We start from the raw sequence: 22,250 nt of genomic DNA, 5'->3' as shown, positions 1-22,250 counted from the left end.
ACACACTGGGGCAGAATGCTGGAGCACTGGGGGCAGAATGCTGGACACACTGGGGCAGAATGCTGGACACACTGGGACAGAATGCTGGAGCACTGGGGGCAGAATGCTGGAGACACTGGGGGCAGAATGCTGGAGACACTGGGGCAGAATGCTGGAGACACTGGGGACAGAATGCTGGACACACTGGGGGCAGAATGCTGGACACACTGGGGCAGAATGCTGGGCACACTGGGGGCAGAATGCTGGACACACTGGAGCAGAATGCTGGACACACTGGGGGCAGAATGCTGGACACACTTTGGGCAGAATGCTGGACACACTGGGGCAGAATTGTGGACACACTGAGGGCAGATTGCTGGACACACTGAGGGCAGAATGCTGGAGACACTGGGGGCAGAATGCTGGACACACTGGGGGCAGAATGCTGGAGCACTGGGGGCAGAATACTGGACACACTGGGGCAGAATGCTGGAGACACTGGGGGCAGAATGCTGGACACACTGGGGGCAGAATGCTGGACACACTGGGGGCAGAATGCTGGAGCACTGGAGGCAGAATGCTGGACACACTGGGGCAGAATGCTGGACACACTTGGGGCAGAATGTTGGACACACTGGGGGCAGAATGCTGAACACTCTGGGGGCAGAATGGTGGACACACTGGGGCAGAATGCTGGACACACTGGGGGCAGAATGCTGGAGCACTGGAGGCAGAATGCTGGACACACTGGGGCAGAATGCTGGACACACTGGGGGCAGAATGTTGGACACACTGGGGGCAGAATGCTGAACACTCTGGGGGCAGAATGCTGGAGCACTGGGGGCAGAATTCTGGACACACTGGGGCACAATGCTGGACACACTGGGGGCAGAATGCTGGAGCACTGGGGGCACAATGCTGGACACACTGGGGGCAGAATGCTGGACACACTTTGGGCAGAATGCTGGACACACTGGGGCAGAATTGTGGACACACTGAGGGCAGATTGCTGGACACACTGAGGGCAGAATGCTGGAGCACTGGGGGCAGAATGCTGGACACACTGAGGGCAGAATGCTGGAGCACTGGGGGCAGAATGCTGGACACACTGGGGGCAGAATGCAGGAGACACTGGGGGCAGAATGCTGGAGCATTGGGGGCAGAATGTTGGAAACACTGGGGGCAGAATGCTGGACACACTGGGGCACAATGCTGGACACAATGGGGCAGGACTGGAGATAGGTGGGGCAAGAATGGAAATACTGGGCAGAATGAAAGACATGGGGGCAGGATTGGATCATGGGGCAGGATGGATATGATGGAGACTGATGGGGCAGGATGGGGAGATCATATGGGGCAGGATGGGGAGATCATATGGGGCAGAATGGATACTCATGAGGGCAGGATGGGAGAACATATGGCTGAAGCCAGGAATGAGATACACGGGGCCAGGATGGGGAACATTATTACCATAGGGGCTAATTAAGGGATATTACTGCAGTCATGTATTTATTTTATTTTTTGAGGACACTGTTTTAAATGGGGGGGGCGGTCCTGTTACTGTGTAGAGTGACACTATATCGCCTTTTTTTCTTCATGTGGTGCAATGTAGAAGTTGGGAAAAATTAAGTAATGTGCTCTGCAAGCGGAGCTCAAGATAACTGTGTTATTTCCTGCAGAGACGAGCCCTGGCTGGATGAAGTGATGGCGGTCTGTGCTGAATGAAAGATGAAAAACAAAGATTAAGGACTTCACCTAGAGACGTCACTGGTGAGTCAGTGTGTTACCTATACACTGACACTATACACTGTATACTATATACAGAGGTCCTGTGTATAATGTCACTAGTGATCACTGTATTACCTGTACACAGACGCTGCATTCTAAGTACAGATCTCCTGTGTTTAATGGCACTTTTGGTGATGGTATTGTGTTTTTTTTAATTACTGATCAGTATTGTAGTATTCAGTCACTATGTGGAGGTAATATGTGGTCTGGACATTGTGTTGCGGTATTTGTCCCTTGTATGTGCTATTTGGTCACTTTGTGGTGGTAATATGCGGTCTGGTCATGGTGCGGTGGTATTTGTTCCCTGTATTTGATATTATTTGATCACTGTGGTGGTAATATGGTGTCCAGTCATGGTGTAGCGGTATTTGTTCTTTGTATATGATATTATTCGGTCACTGGTGGTAATATGTGGTCTGGACATGGTGTTGTGGTATTTGTTCCTTGTATGTGATATTATTCGATCACTGTGGTGGTAATATGGTGTCTGATCATGGTGTTGTGGTATTTGTTCCTTGTATATATGATATTATTCGATCACTGTGGTTGTAATATGGTGTCTGGTCATGGTGTTGTGGTATTTGTTCCTTGTATGTGATATTATTCGATCACTGTGGTGGTAATATGGTGTCTGGTCATGGTGTGGTGGTATTTGTTCCTTGTATGTGATATTATTGGTCATTTAAAAAATTGAAAAATAAATAAAAATATACCTAAATTGTATTGCATATTTTAACAAATATTTAGTAGGTTACAGCAGAGTAGGACCCGGCCAAAAGTGTCTACCATGTTATGGTGGTGGCTTAAAAAATCTTTTGGCCAAATCAAAAGCTGCTGGCTATGTATGTGATTTGGTGATGGGAACTGTTAATGTGTGATAGGTGAGAAGTGGAGTTTTTCCAAGAGAGAACAGTGGGACTGTGGACAGTTCGAGGGGTGGAGCCTGGGCGGAGTCTCAAGGGGGCCCCGAAAATTTTGCCAGTATGGGGCCCTGAAATTTCAAGTGGCAGCCCTGTCCACAACTATATAATTTTTTTACTACAGGCCTAAGAACTAACAGGCAGGTGGTTGCTAAATATCTGTCTGTTGTGTCCTGCTGCCTATCACTGCTGGTTCAGTAGTCTCAGATCGCTCCTGCTGGCGATTCAGTGACTCCCACTAAAATGACGTCAGAGCAACGGCTTCTCTTCCATACTGCTCTTTTGACGGGGCGTCACTGCCGACATCATGCTGATTGACAGCTTGCTTCCCACTACCTAACTGCAGGGATCCAGCTGTCAATCAGCATGACCTCAGAAGTCAAGCCCCATCGACAGAGCAGCCCTGGAGCAGCAGAATTGCCGGCAGGAACAGCTGGTGCCGGGTAGAACAGGACGGTAGTTGCCTCTTTTAGTAACTACCTGGCTGTTACAGTAGGTTTTAGACCCAAAGTAAAAAATATATAATAGTCCTGGACAATCTGTTAAATAATGGAAAATACAACAGAATAGTTTTATTTTTTATTGTTAGATATTTACAATTATAAGTATAAAAGGATGAAAAATTGACTGATTTCTTGCAAATATATTTTAATAAAAAATCAGTCCTCTCATTGTCTTCATTATTTTGCTGGATATCGGAGGTAAGAATAATGAATATTTAACTTGCAGCTATTTATAGCAGAGTTGGGCAAACACAAGAGTCTAAAGAAATGTTGTAACGCTGTCAAAGCAAATATATCTGCTAAACAGAGATTTACTATTACTAAAGAAAGACCATTATCAATTAAGAAGATTTCCAACTGGGTAAAAGATTGGTATTACGGTATGCTAGAGCAAGATGCCAGCTAATGACAGAGTTACTGAAGAGCAGCCCCTCTCTGAAGACACCTATGTAGTCACTGAAGTGGAGAGCGTCTGCAGACCCCCATCCATGATGCCCACCGATGTCAGCGTGAACCTTGCAATGCATCACTCCCTACAACACTAGGTTCAGACACAGATTGAAGACCATTTTTGTTGGTCCTGGTAACATGATGTCATGTACTAAATACATTTTCGGGGTTTTTTTTTAACATTAAAAAAATTGTTAGAAATGGACAACTCCTGTGTATTAATTTGTACCTGAATTTCTACTCTTTTTTTTAGAGGCGGTGATACCTTCAGGTTTTCTTGGAGGTGACTATGGTGTTCAGGTCTTTGGGCTCACACAGACATCAGGTTTTTTTCACATACAAGAAAAACTGACCGAGTTTCATTACTGATTTTCACTAATAAGAAAAGAACGTTTCTCCTCCTTCTATGAGTCAGTACAAATGGACTGCACTTGGATGTCATCCGAATGGCGTCAGATTATTCTCACGGCCCTATAGCGTTGCATTGTCTATTTTGATCAGACACTTGGATCAATATCGGACATGTCTCGTTGATTTTCACAGACCACTTGGTCCATGGAAGTAGAGTATCATAGGTACAAATACAATCCGTGAAAAAAAACGCATAGCATTGATCCATGAAAAACTGACGTGTGCATGGGCCCGAATGCGCTCTGATTTTTACAGACTATCAGAAAAAAGAAGGTGGAGAACTTTATTTTTTCTTTCCGCGCACCAGAAAAACGGATGACACTCGGACCGCACTCTGATCGGAATAATCGGCCCGTTTTTCTCGTACGTAGAAAGTACTGACGTCGGAATGAGCCCTGACTGCTGCGCTGCACTGCTGACACATGAGGTTACTATGAAATAGCAAATGGGGTAATGCAGATGTATAGAAATATCTACTGAAAACCTCATTTACGTTTCTAAACCTGCACTTGTATAATAGATCACTATTATGACTATTAATATAACATTTATTTTCGGAAAAAAACTTTGCTATCTATAAGATATGAGCGAGTCAGACGGCTCCATCCCTTCTTTAGAGACATAAAGAATGGAATGAATTTCCTGTGACCTACAAGTCCTGACATATGTGTGACAAGTGACAAATAGACGAGTACTGTGTGTCTCCTGTAGCCCCGGCGCACCGTGCTATGGCAATGTGCTGTATACGTGCTGCGCGCTGCTCTCCGGCCGACACTGCGCTCTACATTCCACTCTTCCCTGTTCCCAATGGAACTTTCTACACTGCGCACCAATTTCCGTCACTCACCCCTAATTATCTTGGAGGAGTGTTACAGCAGAGTCCAATACAGCATATCTGGCTGTATTACTAGCTAAGCTCAGACACGGAGGGGCAGAATTTGCCACTTTTTTCCAATGACTTCCAAGATTCTACAATGGGAAATGCTCCAGGACCTCCAGAACTTCTGCCCAAAACATCAAGAGACAACCCCTTTTGTAATGCAAAAGTGTCCTCAAAGAAATAAAAAAGTATATAGTCACCTCCTGGATAGTCCTGCCAGATGAAAGTGTGAACACTGCAGCCAATCAGATGATAGGCAGCAGTGCTCGTGTGACATAATGTCACTGTCGGCCAGGAGACACAACACCGACACTGTTGGAGCAGTGCCGGTCCATGCAGTATGTAGCTTTTTATTTTATTGGGGACAATTTTGCATATAAGACTGGGTTGTCCAATAGTAATCAACCACTGTAACCTAGAGAACATCCAGATTAGTGCCTAGCGTGGTCCATACCAATGTCGCATTTGGGGAGGATTTATCGCACCATTCCTGTACCTAAAATCCGGGAATATTATCCTCATTTATTCATGAATTTTTATGTGTTCTGGAAATGCACCAAAATGTTACCAGGCCCGTGGTTTATCTGCAGATTAAGGCTACCTTCCCACGATGAACTTTGGGGGGTTCTGATGTGGCAGATTTTCTGCACCATTTCTGCCCCCATTAAGTAAAATAGGTCACTGGCATAAAAATAAAACTCACCAAAAACGTAACCTAAGGGTATGTTTCCACGTTCAGGAAATGCTGCGTTTTTGACGCTGCGTTTTTCTGCTGCGTCAAAAACGCAGCGTCCAGATGTTACAGCATAGTGGATGGGATTTTATGAAATCCAGACTCCACTATGCGTTTAAAAACGCATGCGTTTTTGCCGCGAAAACGCATGCGTTGTGCGTTTTTTCAAAACGCTGCATGTTGCTACTATGAGCAAAACACGCAGGCACACCGCAGGTGACCTGCCAGTGACCTCAGGTGCAGTTTTGGTCAGGATTTTACTTGCATAAAATCCTGACCAAAGACTGATGCAATCCTGAACGTGGAGACATACCCTAAGGCTCTCCATTTAAATGAATGGGTGAAATCTGCATCCAAAAGCTGAGCTTCTGCTGCAGAAATCGACATATTTCAGATTAAAAAAAAAATGCAACAAAAGCCAATATCTGTGTGGACTACCCACTAAGAAAAAATAGTAAAACGCAGCCTTGTGGGGATCTGTTGGACAACCATTAGCAGATTTACTGAAAAATCATCTGGATTTGCCCAATGTGTCAGATCTGACCAGAGTCCACATTACCCTAGATCTAGGCACCACCCGCCAGTCATCCATCAGCTGCCAGTCATCCATCACCCACTGGTCATCCATCACCCACTGGTCATCCATCACCCGCTGGTCATCCATCACCCACCAGTCATCCATCAGCTGCCAGTCATCCATCTGCCGCCAGTCAGTCATCACCCACCAGTCATCCATCAGCCATTCACCACCCGCCAGTCGTCCATAAGCCACCAGTCATTCATCACCCATCGGTCATTCATCATCCACCGGTCATCCATCATCCGCCAGTCACCCATTATCCGCAAGTCATCCATCAGCCGCCAGTCATTCATCGCCTGCCAATCATCCATCACCCGCCGGTCGTCCATCACCCACCGGTCATTCATCACCCACCAGTCATCCATCAGCTGTCAGTCATCCATTACCCACCGGTCATTCATCACCCGCCGGTCATTCATCATCCCCCGGTCATCCATCATCTGCCAGTCATCCATCACCCGCCAGTCATCCATCGCTCACCGGTCGTCCATCACCCACCGATCATCCATCAGCCGCCAGTCTTTGATCAGCCGCAAATCATCCATCACCCACCAATCCATCACCCGCCGGTCATCCATCATCCGCAAATCATCCATCTGCCGCCAGCCATTCATCACCCGCCAGTCATTCATCACCCACCGGTCATTCATCACCCGCCGGTCATCCATTATCCGCCAGTCATCCATCAATCATCCATCAGCTACCAGTCATGCATCAGCCGCCAGTCATCCATCACTCATCGGTCATCCATCATCCTAGAGTCCTCCATCAGCTGCCAGTCATCCATCAGCTGTCAGTCATCCATCACCCACCAGTCATCTACCAATCATCCATCACCCATCATCTGCAAGTCCTACATCAGCCCCAGTCATCCACTACCCGCCGGTCATCCATCAGCCACTAGTCATGTACCAATAATCCATCACCCGCCGATCATCCATCACCCGCCAGTCCTCCATCAGCTGTCAGTCATCCATCACCCACCAGACATCCATCAGCCGCCAGTCTTCCATCACCCACGCCAGTCAGCCATGTTCCGCCAGTCATCCATCATCCGCCAGTCATCCATCATCCGCCAGTCATCCATCAGGAAACCCCTCAGGCACTGGTGCTGGAAACACTTCATCCTGCAGATCCACATTCTTCAGCACTAGCTGACAATGCAAAGTGTCACAGAGCAGATAGTGAGGAGTCATCATGAGCAATGAAAAACAGGCCCCAAACTGCACATCTACTGCTGCAGAGCACTGGCTAAAGCCTAGCATCACTACACCTCAGGTGCAGGACTACAAGTCCCAGAAGCGCTACACAGCAGAGTCATCTGCCCTGCTAGCCCTGACAGTGATGGCAGTTTAATATGCCGCCACCACAAACACAGCACTATATTCTCTCCCTACAGGAGACCGATGGGGTTAATGCCCCGGCCGGTGCCGCTGCCGCCTCCCGATCCCCATCCTCCTTTCTCGGTGTCACAGAGTGCAAGCAGTGGAGATCACGTTCTCCCTGTTAGGCAGGCGCTGCACTGATTGGTCAGAGAGGACGTGAGCTGCGCTGTGATTGGCTGCTGATGCTCCATCACGTGAAGGGGACGGTCCCGCTGCTGATATCCAGGCGGCGCAGGAGACGAACCTCAGCAGACAGTCCTGAGGCGTCAGTGAGAGGAGGACCGGGAGCGGGAGGCTCGCACTGCAGGTAGCACTCACCTCCGTCTGTGCCCCGTGTGTGCACCGTGCGGCAGCGCTGCTCTGCCCATGCGCACACTGCTCACAACTTTCTGTCACTTTCTAATAGAATTGCAGTGAATGACACTGAGATAACAGAGCTGGGATGTGCCTGGGATGGAGGAGCCGCGATTTGTGCACGATTTCTGGGCTCAGGATTATTGCCCTGTAATATTGTCATCGAGGGCAGAACAATGCAGTATTTGTAGGATATCTGAACAATTCACTGTGCTGATACAAGTTTTAATTCTCTGCTTAGTGTTTGCAAAAAGTAGAATTATTTTCACTAATAATAGAAAAGTTTTACCAATATAATATAACATGAGACACAGCTAAAAATATTACATGGGAAATTAAATAATATAAAAGTAATGTAAAACCACGTGCTAAAAATCTCTGTGCCTATTACTGGGGTTACGTTCTGTTACATCTGTGTGTGTGTGTGTATATATATATATATATATATATATATATTATACTGGGGTTACGTTCTGTTACATATGTATGTATGTATGTATGTATGTATATATATATATATATATATATATATATATATAATATTTATGACAGAATACAAATATATATATATATATATATATATATATATATATATATATATATATATATATATTAATTTATATATTTTATTATACATGTACTTATAGTTTTGTTTAAATCGATCGGTGCTGTGCAATATTTATTCCGCTTGTGGCAATGGAAGGGTTAATGCTGAAAATCAATTTACCGATAATATTTGCATGGATGAGGGCTGCAGACAAGTTGTGACTTCTGATGGTGCCCAAATGTCTATGGTGAATGAATATTGAGTTGCTTTCCATTGTGTTTGGCTGCTGTTTGTGACCCACAATTATAGCCCTGGACAGTGGGTTCTCTGCTCTGGATTCTTTACCTGTTGTGAAACTACAACTCCTAGCATGTCCAGACAGTTTGTGGTCGAGCATGCATACTGGGAGTTGTAGTGGGAGAGCCACTGGCTGCAGACTGCTGATCCCCAATGATAAATTGTCAGAGATGGACTGGTGCTGATAGATCTGCAGAAATGTCTTGTAGGCAGAATTGCCAGGACTGACTTTCATCGTGCTATCGAATTAAGAATAGAATGTGCACATCCTCTTAGAAATGCAGCACTCGGCAGAAATAATACTAAATTACCATTTAGTTTGTGAGGATGGCAAGATTTTATAGCGAGTGGCATGGCCTCCTAGACTCCTCGCTGTAGGGTAGAAGTGCTGAGAAAGGCAGTATATGTTCAGGAGCACGACACCGAACTCTAGTACCTTGCTCAACGTACATCCTGTATGTGATTCCCGTTAGATGCAGTTTCATCATAAGCCTTCAATATTGTCTCAGTTCCTCTGCTAACATCCACCATTCTATATGTTTTTGTCTTCTCCAGAATGATCCAGATACTGGAACCACGTTCCCTTCCACGGTCTATCATGCCGGTTGATGTTGCAGTGAGGATTTGCTTAGCGCATTCTCCTCCGTTAAAGAAGTTTCTCAGCCCCTACGAAGACTGCAGGGGGAGGAATTTTGTGAATCGATTTAAGCCGTTACGACCATGTCTGTCGCTGAAGAAGGAATCTGAGTCCAGGAACAATGAGTGGAACCGATCCAAATCCCGAGCTAAAAAGAAAGTCATCTTTGCTGATTCAAAAGGACTGTCCTTAACATCAGTCCATGTGTTCTCAGAGTTTAAAGAAGAACCCGCGGTTGACCTGCAATTTGATCTAAGAGATCTCGAAGATATCACCGCCAGCCTCAAATTACATGAAGAAAAGAATCTGATCCTGGGATTCACACAGCCGTCTGCTGATTATCTACAGTTTCGCAACAAGATCCAAAAGAACTTTGTATGTCTGGAGAATTGCAGCCTTCAGGAGAGGTCTGTTGCTGGTACCATCAAAGTGAAAAACCTCAGCTTCGAAAAAACCGTGAAGGTGCGAATAACCTTTAGCACCTGGAAAACCTTCATAGATTTGGACTGTGTGTACATGAATAATGTTTATGGAGGCTCCGACACTGACACTTTCTCCTTTGCTGTAGACCTGCCTTTTAACATTCCCAGTCATGAAAAAATTGAGTTCTGCATATCCTATGAGAGTGGTGGCCAAGTGTTCTGGGACAATAACGATGGACAGAACTACACTATCGTTCACGCGGAGTGGAAGTCCGATGGGGTGCAGACCAACACCTTAACCAAAACAGACATAACTTCCTACAAATCCCATAGTATCAAGCTGGAAAATAATTTAGATCAGTTTGGGACCCCTAAAACATCTCTTGGTTTATTTCCCGAATGGCAGAGTTGGGGTAGCATAGGGAATACCTCCCCATACTGGTGAACACAATTCATGGCCTTAGCGCTTGATCGTGAAAAAAGGATTTAAAGGTCTTTCAGGCCGAAAATACACAAATCCCATGTTATGTAACAGTGTCAGGGCAGAACACGATTATTTAGTAAGTGCGAATTTAACTGAGGCGACAAGCTTTGTCATTAGGCAAATTGTTAAAGTTCAACGCACCTTTAAATCCCAGATCAGCCTGCATTAGAGTAGCTATCACTCTCCGTATGCCAACTACAGTCTACGAATAATGGTTTTTATTGGTAAGGGAAAGATTTTTTTGAGCGTTGAGATGTTGCGATATAGGCTGACGAAACATAAGACTATTGAGATGAGGAGAGGACCATCAGTAGCTGCAGATGGTAGGAAGGTCTTCACATGAGGAGAGGACCATCAGTAGCTACAGATGGTAGGAAGGTCTTGACATGAGGAGAGGACAATCAGTAGCTACAGATGGTAGGAAGGTCTTCACGTGACTGTTCAACCAAAGGGACTCTCGGTCCAATAATCGAGGTTAGGTTTCAAAGACTAGTCCTTCAAATATACAGATGGGCTCAGAAGGTGTTTAGTTTCAAATCTTCTAAACGGAGGTCTACAGTCACCATGAAATATTTTACTTTAAGACTCTTGAGAAATTAGTAGAGCACTATCATCAAGCACTACAGATCCAACTTATTGACAATCGAATATGTGAGCAAGACTAAACTAAGCTTATATACTACATACTTGGAGACAAGTTTTATGATCAGATCCTTAAGGCTTAAAGGCTCTTGAAAAAACATAGTTGTTTTTTTTTTTTCCAGAAAAATGCCACAACTATCCATGGGTTGTTATAGATATTGCATTCCATTGAAATGAATGGGGCTGAGCTGCATTATCATCAGCCTATAACAGATGTGGCACTGTTTTGTTTGTGAAAGAAAAAAAAAAGCAGGTGTGTTTTCCTAATCCTGGACAATCTCTGGCAAGTTTGATGACATCCATGTAAAAAGTGCCTTTAACCGATGCCAAAGTCAATATGCATACTTCTAGGTTGTGTACTAAGATTTCACTTTTTAACAGTATTGTGCCATACTAATGTATACAGACAAGCCAACCGGTATGCCACCACTTTTGTAATAATTGCTCTATACACGCCTTCTAATTATTTTTTTTCTTTTTAATGAAGAATTGGAAATCGGTGTTAAATTGGCACATAATAAGGTTTTTAATTTGGAAATTAATATTAAAAAATATAATATGTACCCAGTTTGTATATGACAGATTTACAGAAGTTCTGAAAATCCAAATCCTTCATATTGAAGGCGAGAATTTATGCACCTTTTTTTGTGAATTTGGTATTTAATAGCGTTATAGGTTCCTTAAATAAAGGATGGGCTGATTGTAGTGATGTTTTGCACATGCGTAGGCAATCCCTTCGGACGTAATTATTTTTCTTAAGAATGTAATTGTGTTTATTCAAGATAACTACTTAATACATTGTCAGATTTCTTATAGTTTGGTGGACAATATCTTTTTCCTCAGGGGCATAGTTATAAGGGGTGCAGACATATAAGCTGTAGTGCCTGGAGGGGTGCAAAGACCCCTGTGCCACATAAGAAGACCCGAGTATTAAAAATGGCACGTGGTATATGGGGGCCCTGTTTTCAATGGGTCATAGGAGCCCGGGAGCTTCATGTTACGCCTCTGATTTTATGTATTTTTATGCTTTTTGATTGAGCTGTCCAATGTTCATTCTCTCATTCTGTGCACTTTTTACCGGATCATTAAGAATTAGGCAGGGCCCTTTTATTCTGTATTGTGATTTGGGCTTGGAAGTAAAATTCTGGGGAAATGAACTGTGATATTCACTGGAATCGATGGCCATTTCCAGTGTTTGTAAATGTTAGAAAATGCACAGGAGTTTTTGAAACTGATGTCACTTTATATGTGTAGCTGAAAGTATTTTTCTATTACCAAGAGTCGATGAATGATAAGCAATGTGATGGTGAATGGTTGTCGGGTATGTACTGTGTATGTACACTGTAAAGTTTGTCACTGTAACATACAAATGTTTTTTGGCAATAAATTAAGTTTTTCTAAAATATATATATTTTTGACTTTTATTTCCAGCTCTACAGGAAAAGGACAACAAATCATCAATGAGACACATATCGAATATATCAGTGCCCACCTACTCACACTAAACTCTAATGCCGCCAGCTTGAATTGCTTTAGTCCTTCCCTAAGGATCCTCAGGGCAAAGCCTTTATAGGATGTTTTGCTCACACCAGACTTTAGGAATTACTGTATTACAGGGATTCTTAGGGTACCGTCTCACTATACGATTTACCAACGATCACGACCTGCGATACGACCTGGCCGTGATCGTTGGTAAGTCGTTGTGTGGTCGCTGGGGAGCTGTCACACAGACAGCTCTCCAGCGACCAACGATGCCGAGGTTCGCTGGTAACCAGGGTAAACATCGGGTTACTAAGCGCAGGGCCGCGCTTAGTAACCCGATGTTTACCGTGGTTACCAGCGTAAAAGTAAAAAAAAACAAACCGTACATACTCACCATCTGATGTCCGTCAGGTCCCTTGCCGTCTGCTTCCCGCTGACTGAGTGCCGCCGTTAAGTGAAAGCACAGCACAGCGGCGACGTCACCGCTAGATCTGCTCTCACTTTCCGGCCGGCAGTCAGTCAGAGCGGGAAGCAGACGGCAAGGGACCTGACGGACATCAGATGGTGAGTATGTACGGTTTGGTTTTTTTTACTTTTACGCTGGTAACCACGGTAAACATCGGGTTACTAAGCGCGGCTCTGCGCTTAGTAACCCGATGTTTACCCTGGTTACAAGCGAACGCATCGCTGGATCGCTGTCACACACAACGATCCAGCGGTGACAGCGGGAGATCCAGCGACGAAAGAAAGTTTCAAACGATCTGCTACGACGTACGATTCTCAGCAGGGTCCCTGATCGCAGTAGCGTCAGACACAGCGATATCGTAACTATATCGCTAGAACGTCACGAATCGTGCCGTCGTAGCGATGAAAATGCCAGTGTATGACGGTACCCTTACTTTCATGTTGTTTAATGGGGTTGGTTGCTTTAAAGATAGTTATGTTTAGAATAGATTAACAATAGCAGATCAGTGGGGGTCCAGCAACCCTCATCCCCCAACAATCAGCTCCATCAGCCGTATACTAATTAGTGGCTTCTTCATTAGGCTTCAGATCAGCTGGTAACAGCTGATAAGGAATGAGGCAGTGGGTGTAAAGGCCCCGTCTCACACAGCGACGCTGCAGCGATACAGACAATGATGCTGATCGCTGCAGCGTCGCTGTGTGGTCGCTGGGGAGCTGTCACACAGACAGCTCTCTCCAGCGACCAACGATCAGGGGAACGACTTCGGCATCGTTGAAACTGTCTTCAACGATGCCGAAGTCCCCCTGCAGCACCCGGGTAACCAGGGTAAACAGTGAGAGCAGAGCGCAGCGGTGACGTCACTGCTGTGCTCTCACTTTACGGCGGCTCAGTCAGAGCAGGAAGCAGACGGCAAGGGACCTGACGGGCAACAGATGGTGAGTATGTACTGTTTGTTATTTTTTACATTTACGCTGGTAACCAGGGTAAACATCGGGTTATTAAGCGCGGCCCTGCGCTTAGTAACCCGATGTTTACCCTGGTTACCAGTGAAGACATCGCTGGATCGGTGTCACACACACCGATTCAGCGATGTCAGCGGGACCTCAACGACCAAAAAAAGGTCCAGGCCATTCCGACACGACCAGCGATCTCGCAGCAGGGGCCTGATCGCTGGTACGTGTCACACATAGCGAGATCGCTACTGAGGTCGCTGTTGCGTCACAAAACTTGTGACTCAGCAGCGATCTCGCTAGCGATCTCGCTATGTGAGACGGGGCCTTAAGACCCCCATTGACCTGATATTCATGATCTATTCTAGGATAGGTCATCAATATCATAGTATTAGACTACCCCTTTAAATCCATGTGTCGTCCACCAACCCCTCCAGAGCTCAGCTAGGCGTAAGGAAAAATACAATCCGTTTTCTAAAAGGGGTTGTCTGAGATTATATGATCCCTTTCTAAAAATACTGCCACCCTTTGGATTGTGTCTGGTATTACATCCCATCTCTATTCATGCTGTCCACTTTAGGACAACCCTTCATTACTGGGACCGCCAATGGGCAAAATTGGCACAGTTTATGGGAATACAAATCTCAGACAAAGGGCATTTGTTCATACATCTAATAGTAATTCTCACAAAACAACCAGGAAGAAATAATCAACAGCCATTATAATTCACTTTACTTTAGCAAAATGACATTTGTTCCATTAGTTTTGGATCCAAGGAGTAATGTTTCTCCTTGAGAAGACTGACATGTCAAGCTTGACTTGCCAAGGTGAGGAGACTTTAAGCCTTGCAATGCTCCTCTGGGAAATATGCAAATTGTCTTTTCAGAGAGGAAGAAGACTAGAACCCTAGTGCCACCTATAGGAAGTAGCAATCCTACAAGTCAATATCAACCCTCTAAGGAGCCTTGTCACATGACTTAGGATAAAAGCCAAAACCAACATCTCAATTTGCAGACTCCTCTAGGAAATTTGCATATTTTCCAGAGGAGTATTGCAAGGCTTAAAAGTCTCCTTACCTTGGCATGTCAGTCTCAGCAAGGAGAAACGTTACCTCTTGGATCCCAGTCAGCAGCCTCTCACACAGCCAAACCAGATCTCCACTTTGCACTGACGAGGGGCAGTACCCCGAAACACAGTGTCTGCAAATTGAGATTCTGGTTTTGGCTTTTATCCTAAGTCATGTGACAAGGCTCGTTAGAGAGTCAATATTCACTTCAAGGATTGCTACTTCCAATAGGTGGCGCTAGAGTTCAAGTCCTCTTGCTCTCTGAGAGACAATTTCCATTAGTTTTAAAAGATTGAGTATTTGCTTTAAACGTGTCTTAATCAAAGCATTAAGTGAAACGGTGCCCCATGTAGAATTAAACCCAACACACCCCCAACTCTGATGATAGAGAAATGTGAAAAGGGTTCTGCTGTATTGTAATGCTAGTGCACGCCAAGAAGATATGTCATGACGCTATGTCTATCCCTCGTGCACATAAGGAGAGACCTGTCAATCACCTGCCATAGGTGGGCGGCACCAAACTAGTCTTGTCTCCAGCTAAAGACTCTGTCCAGATCTTTCAATCCATCTTTAAACATACCTGACTGCATTTGTGCCCCCGGCTCTTATACATGCTGCCTGCGGTTTGGGCAGCAAGGATCAGATGACAGATTCCCTTTAATATAATCGTATCGCTAACTATAGTTCTTTCTTTTACTTACCTTGTACCACTGTTTATTTACATGGTATGTTTTTGGCTGCTCACTTTTGCTCTAATTCCAGTAGGACGGCCACCTTGCAAATAACAGAAAGGGCATCCACCCTCAATTCCTAAATTTAGATCTGTCAAACCCTGTCTCCTGGGCTGTTGGCATCTGAGTGGATTTTCATAGAGTCCATTCATACAAGCGATGACAGGACAGAATTAGTTTGAGACTTTGCAGGTATCAAATCCAGTAAATTTGACGGGAAAGAAGGTAACCAATATATATGTATATAGCTATGTATATATATCTGTAATATATAGGTAAATATGTAGCCGTCATAACTTCTTAAAATATTGGTATTATAGTAACTTTTTACCATTATATTAGTGTCTTCAGTTACAACTAAGGTCAGACAAGGAGAAACTAAAACATCCAGATTAGTAAATCCTCCTCCTCGTTTGCAGATTATGGCAGGCGACCTCTGAAGTCACCAGGTATTGTTATTTTTTCTTGTGTAGGAAAGAGATATCATCTCCAATTAAGGACAGGAAAAGTCACTTACTGGATATGTGATTGCTGGCCAGTGTGTGCCATGAGTCATTCTAGGAAGGGAAATCTTCAACTTCTTGTGGCTGACGCACTCCATCCCCTGCCGGTGACACGAGGATCTCCCGCTGTCTGGGTTAAGGATTTTTTATTGCATTATTGCCGGCAGGAATAATAGGACAGACAGTAAGGCCGGCGTCACACTGGCGAGTTTTACGGACGTAAGAGCGCAGAAACTACGTCCGTAAAACTCGCATTACATACGGCACAATTATTCTCAGGCCGGCCTCACACTAGCGAGTTTTACGGACGTATGAGCGCATAAACTACGTCCGTAAAATACGCATTAAACATGGCCCAATGATTCCCTATGTCCCAGCTCCTATCTGCCGTATTTTACGGATCCGTAATATACGGTCTTGTACGGCCGTAGAAAATCGCAGCATGCTGCGTTTGTCACCGTGTTGCGCAAAAAAATCGCCAATGAAAGTCTATGGGTGCGTGAAAAATACGGATTACACACGGACCAGCAGTGTGACTTGCGAGAAATACGCCAGCCAACGCCAGGTGCAAGGAATTGAGCCAAGCCCTCAATCATGAATCCCAGACATGCTAATTAGCTGAAAACGCCACACAGACATCCCGGAAGTCTGGGGCTCGCCTCCACAGAGTTGCATGCATCATGGCCAGTCTAATTAATGTGGACATGCTCCTCATCCTGGTCCAAGAAAGGCCAGAAATATGGGACCAGCGGGATCCAAACTACTCCAACCGGGCCAGGAAAGAGGCAGCTTGGAGGGCCATCTGTGGCCTCCTATTCCCTGATTATGCCCAACGGCCACGTGCGGACCAGACAAGACTAAGTAAGTACACTCATGTATTCCCCAGATTTGACTTTACAAGATGCTTTCCCTACATGATGACTTGAAGAATCATTTTTAGATATCTGTGTCATTTATGTCCATTTTGTCAAATCCCAAAGCTGATTAACAAGGCCAAGTGTTTATGTACATAGGTAATCTTGATGTTGCGCGGATAAATATTTCTTGGTACTCATACCTCGCCCAGAGGGGTGTTGCCCCTTGTCTTTATTTGTCCTAAATTGTCACATTAGGCTAATTCTTGCAGAAGGCATTTTTATTTCACATTCACAATCCGACCTAATGTATGTTTGCAAGAACAGGGTTCTCTCCCCTCCCAGTCTGTGACTGTAAAGTTTCCAACTGTGACCGATATATAGACCACTGCATGTAACCCCTTTCACATCTGCTGCACCATGTAAATAATGGTGCAAGAAACCCCCCCCCCAAAAAAACAAACAAAAAAAAAAAAATCAATGACAACTGTAAGAAGCTATGTTCCTACTGATCTTGCTCAATATTTTTGAACATGTAATTGCAGTGGATGATGTAATGACACGATGGCGCAGCATCCGGGACCAATACCGGCGTGAAAGACAGCAGCGGGCAAGAAGTGGGTCATCAGCCCCACTCAAGAAGCGGAAATATATCTACTATGACCGTCTTTCATTTTTGGATGTCAGTATGAATCTGAGGCAGTAAGTAATAACCTCTCCACACATTTTGATTGATAATCAATCTTATCTTGTTATTTTTACGGTTCTTACATTGCCAATTACATGTAAGGATGTGTAAATATAGTGCAAAATATAATGTAAACAAGGCTAAATTCAAAAAGGATCCTGGATGAGAGAGGACCCTGCCCGCCAAACATCACTACCTACTACAAGGGATGGATGAGAAGGTAGTAGGCGAGATTAGAAATGTTCATGCAGTGGTTTGTTAGTTGGTTTGTTACTGGATGTTCTGTGATTGTTTGAAGATGTGGGTCTTCCTGTTTTTGTTTGAGCTTGAAATGTTAGGCCACATTATGATGTGTTGTGATAGTGTTGTTAACCTTTGGTGTGATCCCACAGAAAAATCTGGTATATTCATGTGTGAATTTGAGATAAGAGTGGAGTAGATGTTGGTCTGATATGAGGTTGTGTGTATGTTTTTTGACACAATATAGCTCACAGATGTGTAATTAAACAATGGGCAAAAACTAATCCCTTTTTTTTTTGCTTTTTATTAACAGAACACAGTCTAACCTCACAGAGAGGGAGACCGGGTCGGAATCGGAGGCTCTGATCGATCCTGTAAGTGTTGATGAAGAGGTGGCAGGCCCATCTTTCCAAGCTTCAGCATCCATCCTTGAGGACCCATCAGCATCATCATCACAGCAGGCAGCAGCAAGTGAGGAAGATGCAGCAGCACCACCACCCTCAGCACCACATGATGCTGAAAGGCCTGAGGAACATGCCCAGAGCAGCAGCCCTCCACACCCACTGGTGTCATCCCCACAGGCAGCTGGGCCTTTACGGAGAGCCCGCCGAAGGAGAGAGCTGCAAGCAACAAGAAATGATGTTGACGCTGGGGTCCTCAATTATTTGGCCAGGGCAGCAACGGATGATGGAGAGGAGGCCTTTGCCCGCAGCCTTGCCCGTTACCTTAGACCCCTTCCCCGTGAGGTGAGGCTACGTGTGAGAGGGTGTATGCAAATCCTGATTGATTTAAGCACAGCTCCAAATAACCCCTATGAGGTGTTTGAATATCTTGAGCGAAGGCAGCTTTCCCAAACCAACCTCTTGCGCCTTCAATTCCCTCAACAGGAGCAAGATCAATCAGGATTTGCAGCACCTCCTCCACGTATGCCTCCACCTCAACCCCTCCCACCACCAAATATACAAAGGCCATCAGTCTACCAAATGGCAGCCTACAACCCCCAATCCCAATATGGCAACTTTTCCAGACCCAGTGATGTAGGCTGGTCCCAACCTGGGTTTGGACAACATGGCCATTTTGGGCTTGGGTATGATGCAAGCCAATATGTCCGTCAGCATGAGGCACAGAGACAATTGGCTTATGGACACCACCCAACTGGCCAATATGGACAAGGCCAGTATTCTGTGCCACAAGCCAGTGCATCCTCACAGGATGAAGTCACATTGGCCCAACAAAGGCCCCCTGACCAGGACCCAGAGCAGGCACCATCTCCCCCGCCAACTTACAGGGATTTGTAATGTATTGTTGTTTTGTGGCCTAATCCTTATATTTGTGAGCTGCCTACCATGGTTTTGTGTTATTTTTGGCACCATTTAACATTTTCTGTTTTTTCTGGTTTTAAACTTCACCCTAAAAAAGGAAAACTAACATATGAAAAAAATATGTTAACAGGGAAACCAAAAAAGGCTGGTTCTTTAAGTAAAATGTTTTTGAAAAAGCTAAATGATGTTTTGGTCAAAATCATTATTGCATCACACACATATTCTAGAAACATAAACATAGGGTCAATAAGGAAACACAACACACACAGTACTTTTTCTGGGGCATAAAAAATTATATTTCACAAAGACATCAAGAAAATAAGAAAATTACAACTGAGAAACAGCATAATCTTGCCAGGGAGTAGAACCCTGAGGAGATACAAAATAATTTGTCAAAACATCCCTAACTTTGACTCCAGAAAGGGGACGGCGCGGAGGAGGGCCATGTGGTGTTGGCCTAATTACACTACGCAACATGTGTTCATCATTACCATCTGCAAAGCAATCATGTATGCGGGTAAAGTTGTGCAAAATGACTGATGCTTTGATAACTTCAGTGATGGTAGCCTCACTGAGCTGTATGGCAGTCTGGAGGACACGCCATTTTGCCACCAGAATACCAAATGCACACTCAACCAGTCTCCGCGCCCTAGAAAGGCGCAAATTAAATATCCTCCGACGGTGGTCCAGGTTGCGCCGGGGATAAGGCCTCATGAGGTGTCTGGTCAGTTGGAACGCCTCATCACCAACCAAAAAAAAAGGCATTGGTTCTGCAGTGGAGCCTGGGAGTGGTTGTGGTGGTGGGAGATGTAACTGGTTGTCACGTAGCCGCCGACCCATTATAGACGAATTGAATACCCTAGAGTCTCCAGTTCGGCCATAGGCCCCAATGTCTACAATTATAAACCTGTAGTTACTGTCAACTACAGCTAACAGTACTACAGAGAAAAACTGCTTATAGTTGTAGAATTGGGAGCCCGAGTTCGGCGGCTTACGTACCCGGATATGTTTCCCATCCACCGCTCCAATGCAGTTTGGGAAGTCACAATTCACCTGGAACCCATGGGCTATTTTGAGCCAATCAGCCTGTTTTGGCTCAGGCATCACAAGGTCCTTGAGTCTATCCCATATTTGCCGACATGTTAAACGCACAATGCCAGAAATGGTTGATTGGCCAATCAAAAACTCCAGGTGGAGTCCCGCAAATGACAATCCAGTGGCCAGGAATCTGAAAGAGAAACACATACCAAAAAATTACATATGGGTCAAGAGTGCACACAAAACATTTCTCATAAAAAAATCCCAAACAATGCTGGGACAAACCAAAATTACAAAGGGAGCTTAACTAAAATATTTTATGATCTTTGTCACATCTGCTTGTGACCTAATGTACACATATTCTGGGTCAAAAATAAAGGAAACAAACCCATAAATACAACAAAAGGTATGTGAGGATGTAGAATACATACCGTAATGTAAGGAGAAGACGTTCCTCGGCGGAGATGGCTTTGCGCATCATTGTGTCCTGAAATGTTATTCCTGGGCGTAATATCTCCAACAATCTGTCAAATGTTTGGATTGTCATGCGGCAGTAGAGATAGAACTTTTCTGGATGTGCCCGCAGAGCTGTATATAGCCGATGAAAATGGCCTTTAGTGAGGCGTTGGGTCAACAGAGGATGCACCCACATTCTTCTGCTCCTCCTTCGCGGATCCACAATCACAGGGTATGGCTGGCCAAACCGACGCGACAAGACCCAGTTAAACAAAACCCGCTGTGTTGGGGTGAACTGCAGGTGGTCAGACATGGTACAAATGTTAACCCAACACTCCAACAGATGGCAAACCACAAAATGACCATATGGGAGGGAGACACCTGTTGTAGGGGCCTTAAATAGGGTTGATGATGGTAATTTAAATCAAGTTCAGCCTCAAAAACCGTTAATTGTCCATTTTGTCAAGTTGCGTGAAAAAAACGCAATACGGTGGACATACGGATTACATACGCAACATTACCTGCGCAAAATACGTCACCACACCTTGCCTACGGAGTTCGTACGGATCACCGTATTTCGAAGCTTGAGGCGTATTACGGCCGTAAAAAACGGACCGTAATTTTATACGCTGAGTGTGAGGCCGGCCTCAATGGGGCTGCTCCTATCAGCCGTATATTACGGTTCAGTATTATACGGCTTTCTACGGCCGTACAAAATCGCAGCATGCTGCGTTTGTCAGCGCATTGCGCAAATAATACGCCAATGAAAGTCTATGGGGGCGAGAAAAATACGGATTCCACACGGACCAGCAGTGTGACCTGCAAGAAATACGCAGCGGTGTTAGTGAAAAGTCGGTAATTCAATTGCCGGCTTTTTCCTTCTCCTTCACAAACCCGACAGGATATGAGACATGATTACATACAGTAAACCATCTCATATCCCCATTTTTTTTGCATATTCCACACTACTAATGTTAGTAGTGTGTATGTGCAAAATTTGTGCGCTGTAGCTGCTAAAATAAAGGGTTAAATGGCGGAAAAAATTGGCGTGGGCTCCCGCGCAATTTTCTCCGCCAGAGTGGTAAAGCCAGTGACTGAGGGCAGATATTAATAGCCAGGAGAGGGTCCATGGTTATTGGCCCCCCCGTGGCTAAAAACATCTGCCCCCAGCCACCCCAGAAAAGGCACATCTGGAAGATGCGCCTATTCTGGCACTTGGCCACTCTCTTCCCACTCCCTGTAGCGGTGGGATATGGGGTAATGAAGGGTTAATGCCACCTTGCTATTGTAAGGTGACATTAAGCCAGATTCATAATGGAGAGGCGTCAATTATGACACCTATCCATTATTAATCCAATTGTAGGAAAGGGTTAAAAAACACACACACACATGATTAAAAAGGATTTTAATGAAATAAACACAGCGGTTGTTGTAATAATTTA

At 44.9% G+C, this 22,250-nt stretch overlaps 2 protein-coding genes across 2 annotated transcripts; both read left to right on the top strand.

Annotated features, from left to right (window-relative positions):
• Window positions 1-7,872: 7,872 nt before the first annotated feature.
• Window positions 7,873-12,415, top strand: PPP1R3C (protein phosphatase 1 regulatory subunit 3C). The gene is made up of 2 exons (XM_077258961.1): window positions 7,873-7,936; window positions 9,383-12,415. Exon 2 carries the CDS (start codon window positions 9,384-9,386, stop codon window positions 10,329-10,331), a length of 948 nt encoding a protein of 315 aa, XP_077115076.1. The 5' UTR covers window positions 7,873-7,936; window position 9,383; the 3' UTR covers window positions 10,332-12,415.
• A 4,081-nt stretch (window positions 12,416-16,496) lies between these two features.
• Window positions 16,497-19,304, top strand: LOC143768448 (uncharacterized). Its single transcript, XM_077257128.1, has 2 exons — window positions 16,497-17,766; window positions 18,306-19,304. Exons 1-2 carry the CDS (start codon window positions 17,564-17,566, stop codon window positions 19,288-19,290), a joined length of 1,188 nt encoding a protein of 395 aa, XP_077113243.1. The 5' UTR covers window positions 16,497-17,563; the 3' UTR covers window positions 19,291-19,304.
• The last annotated feature ends 2,946 nt before the right edge of the window (window positions 19,305-22,250 follow it).

The sequence above is a fragment of the Ranitomeya variabilis genome, chromosome 4 (genome assembly GCF_051348905.1).
Source record: "Ranitomeya variabilis isolate aRanVar5 chromosome 4, aRanVar5.hap1, whole genome shotgun sequence".
In the NCBI taxonomy this organism is placed as follows: domain Eukaryota; kingdom Metazoa; phylum Chordata; class Amphibia; order Anura; family Dendrobatidae; genus Ranitomeya; species Ranitomeya variabilis.
Note: the sequence above shows the minus strand (reverse complement) of the source record. Positions and strands in the feature narration are given on the sequence as shown.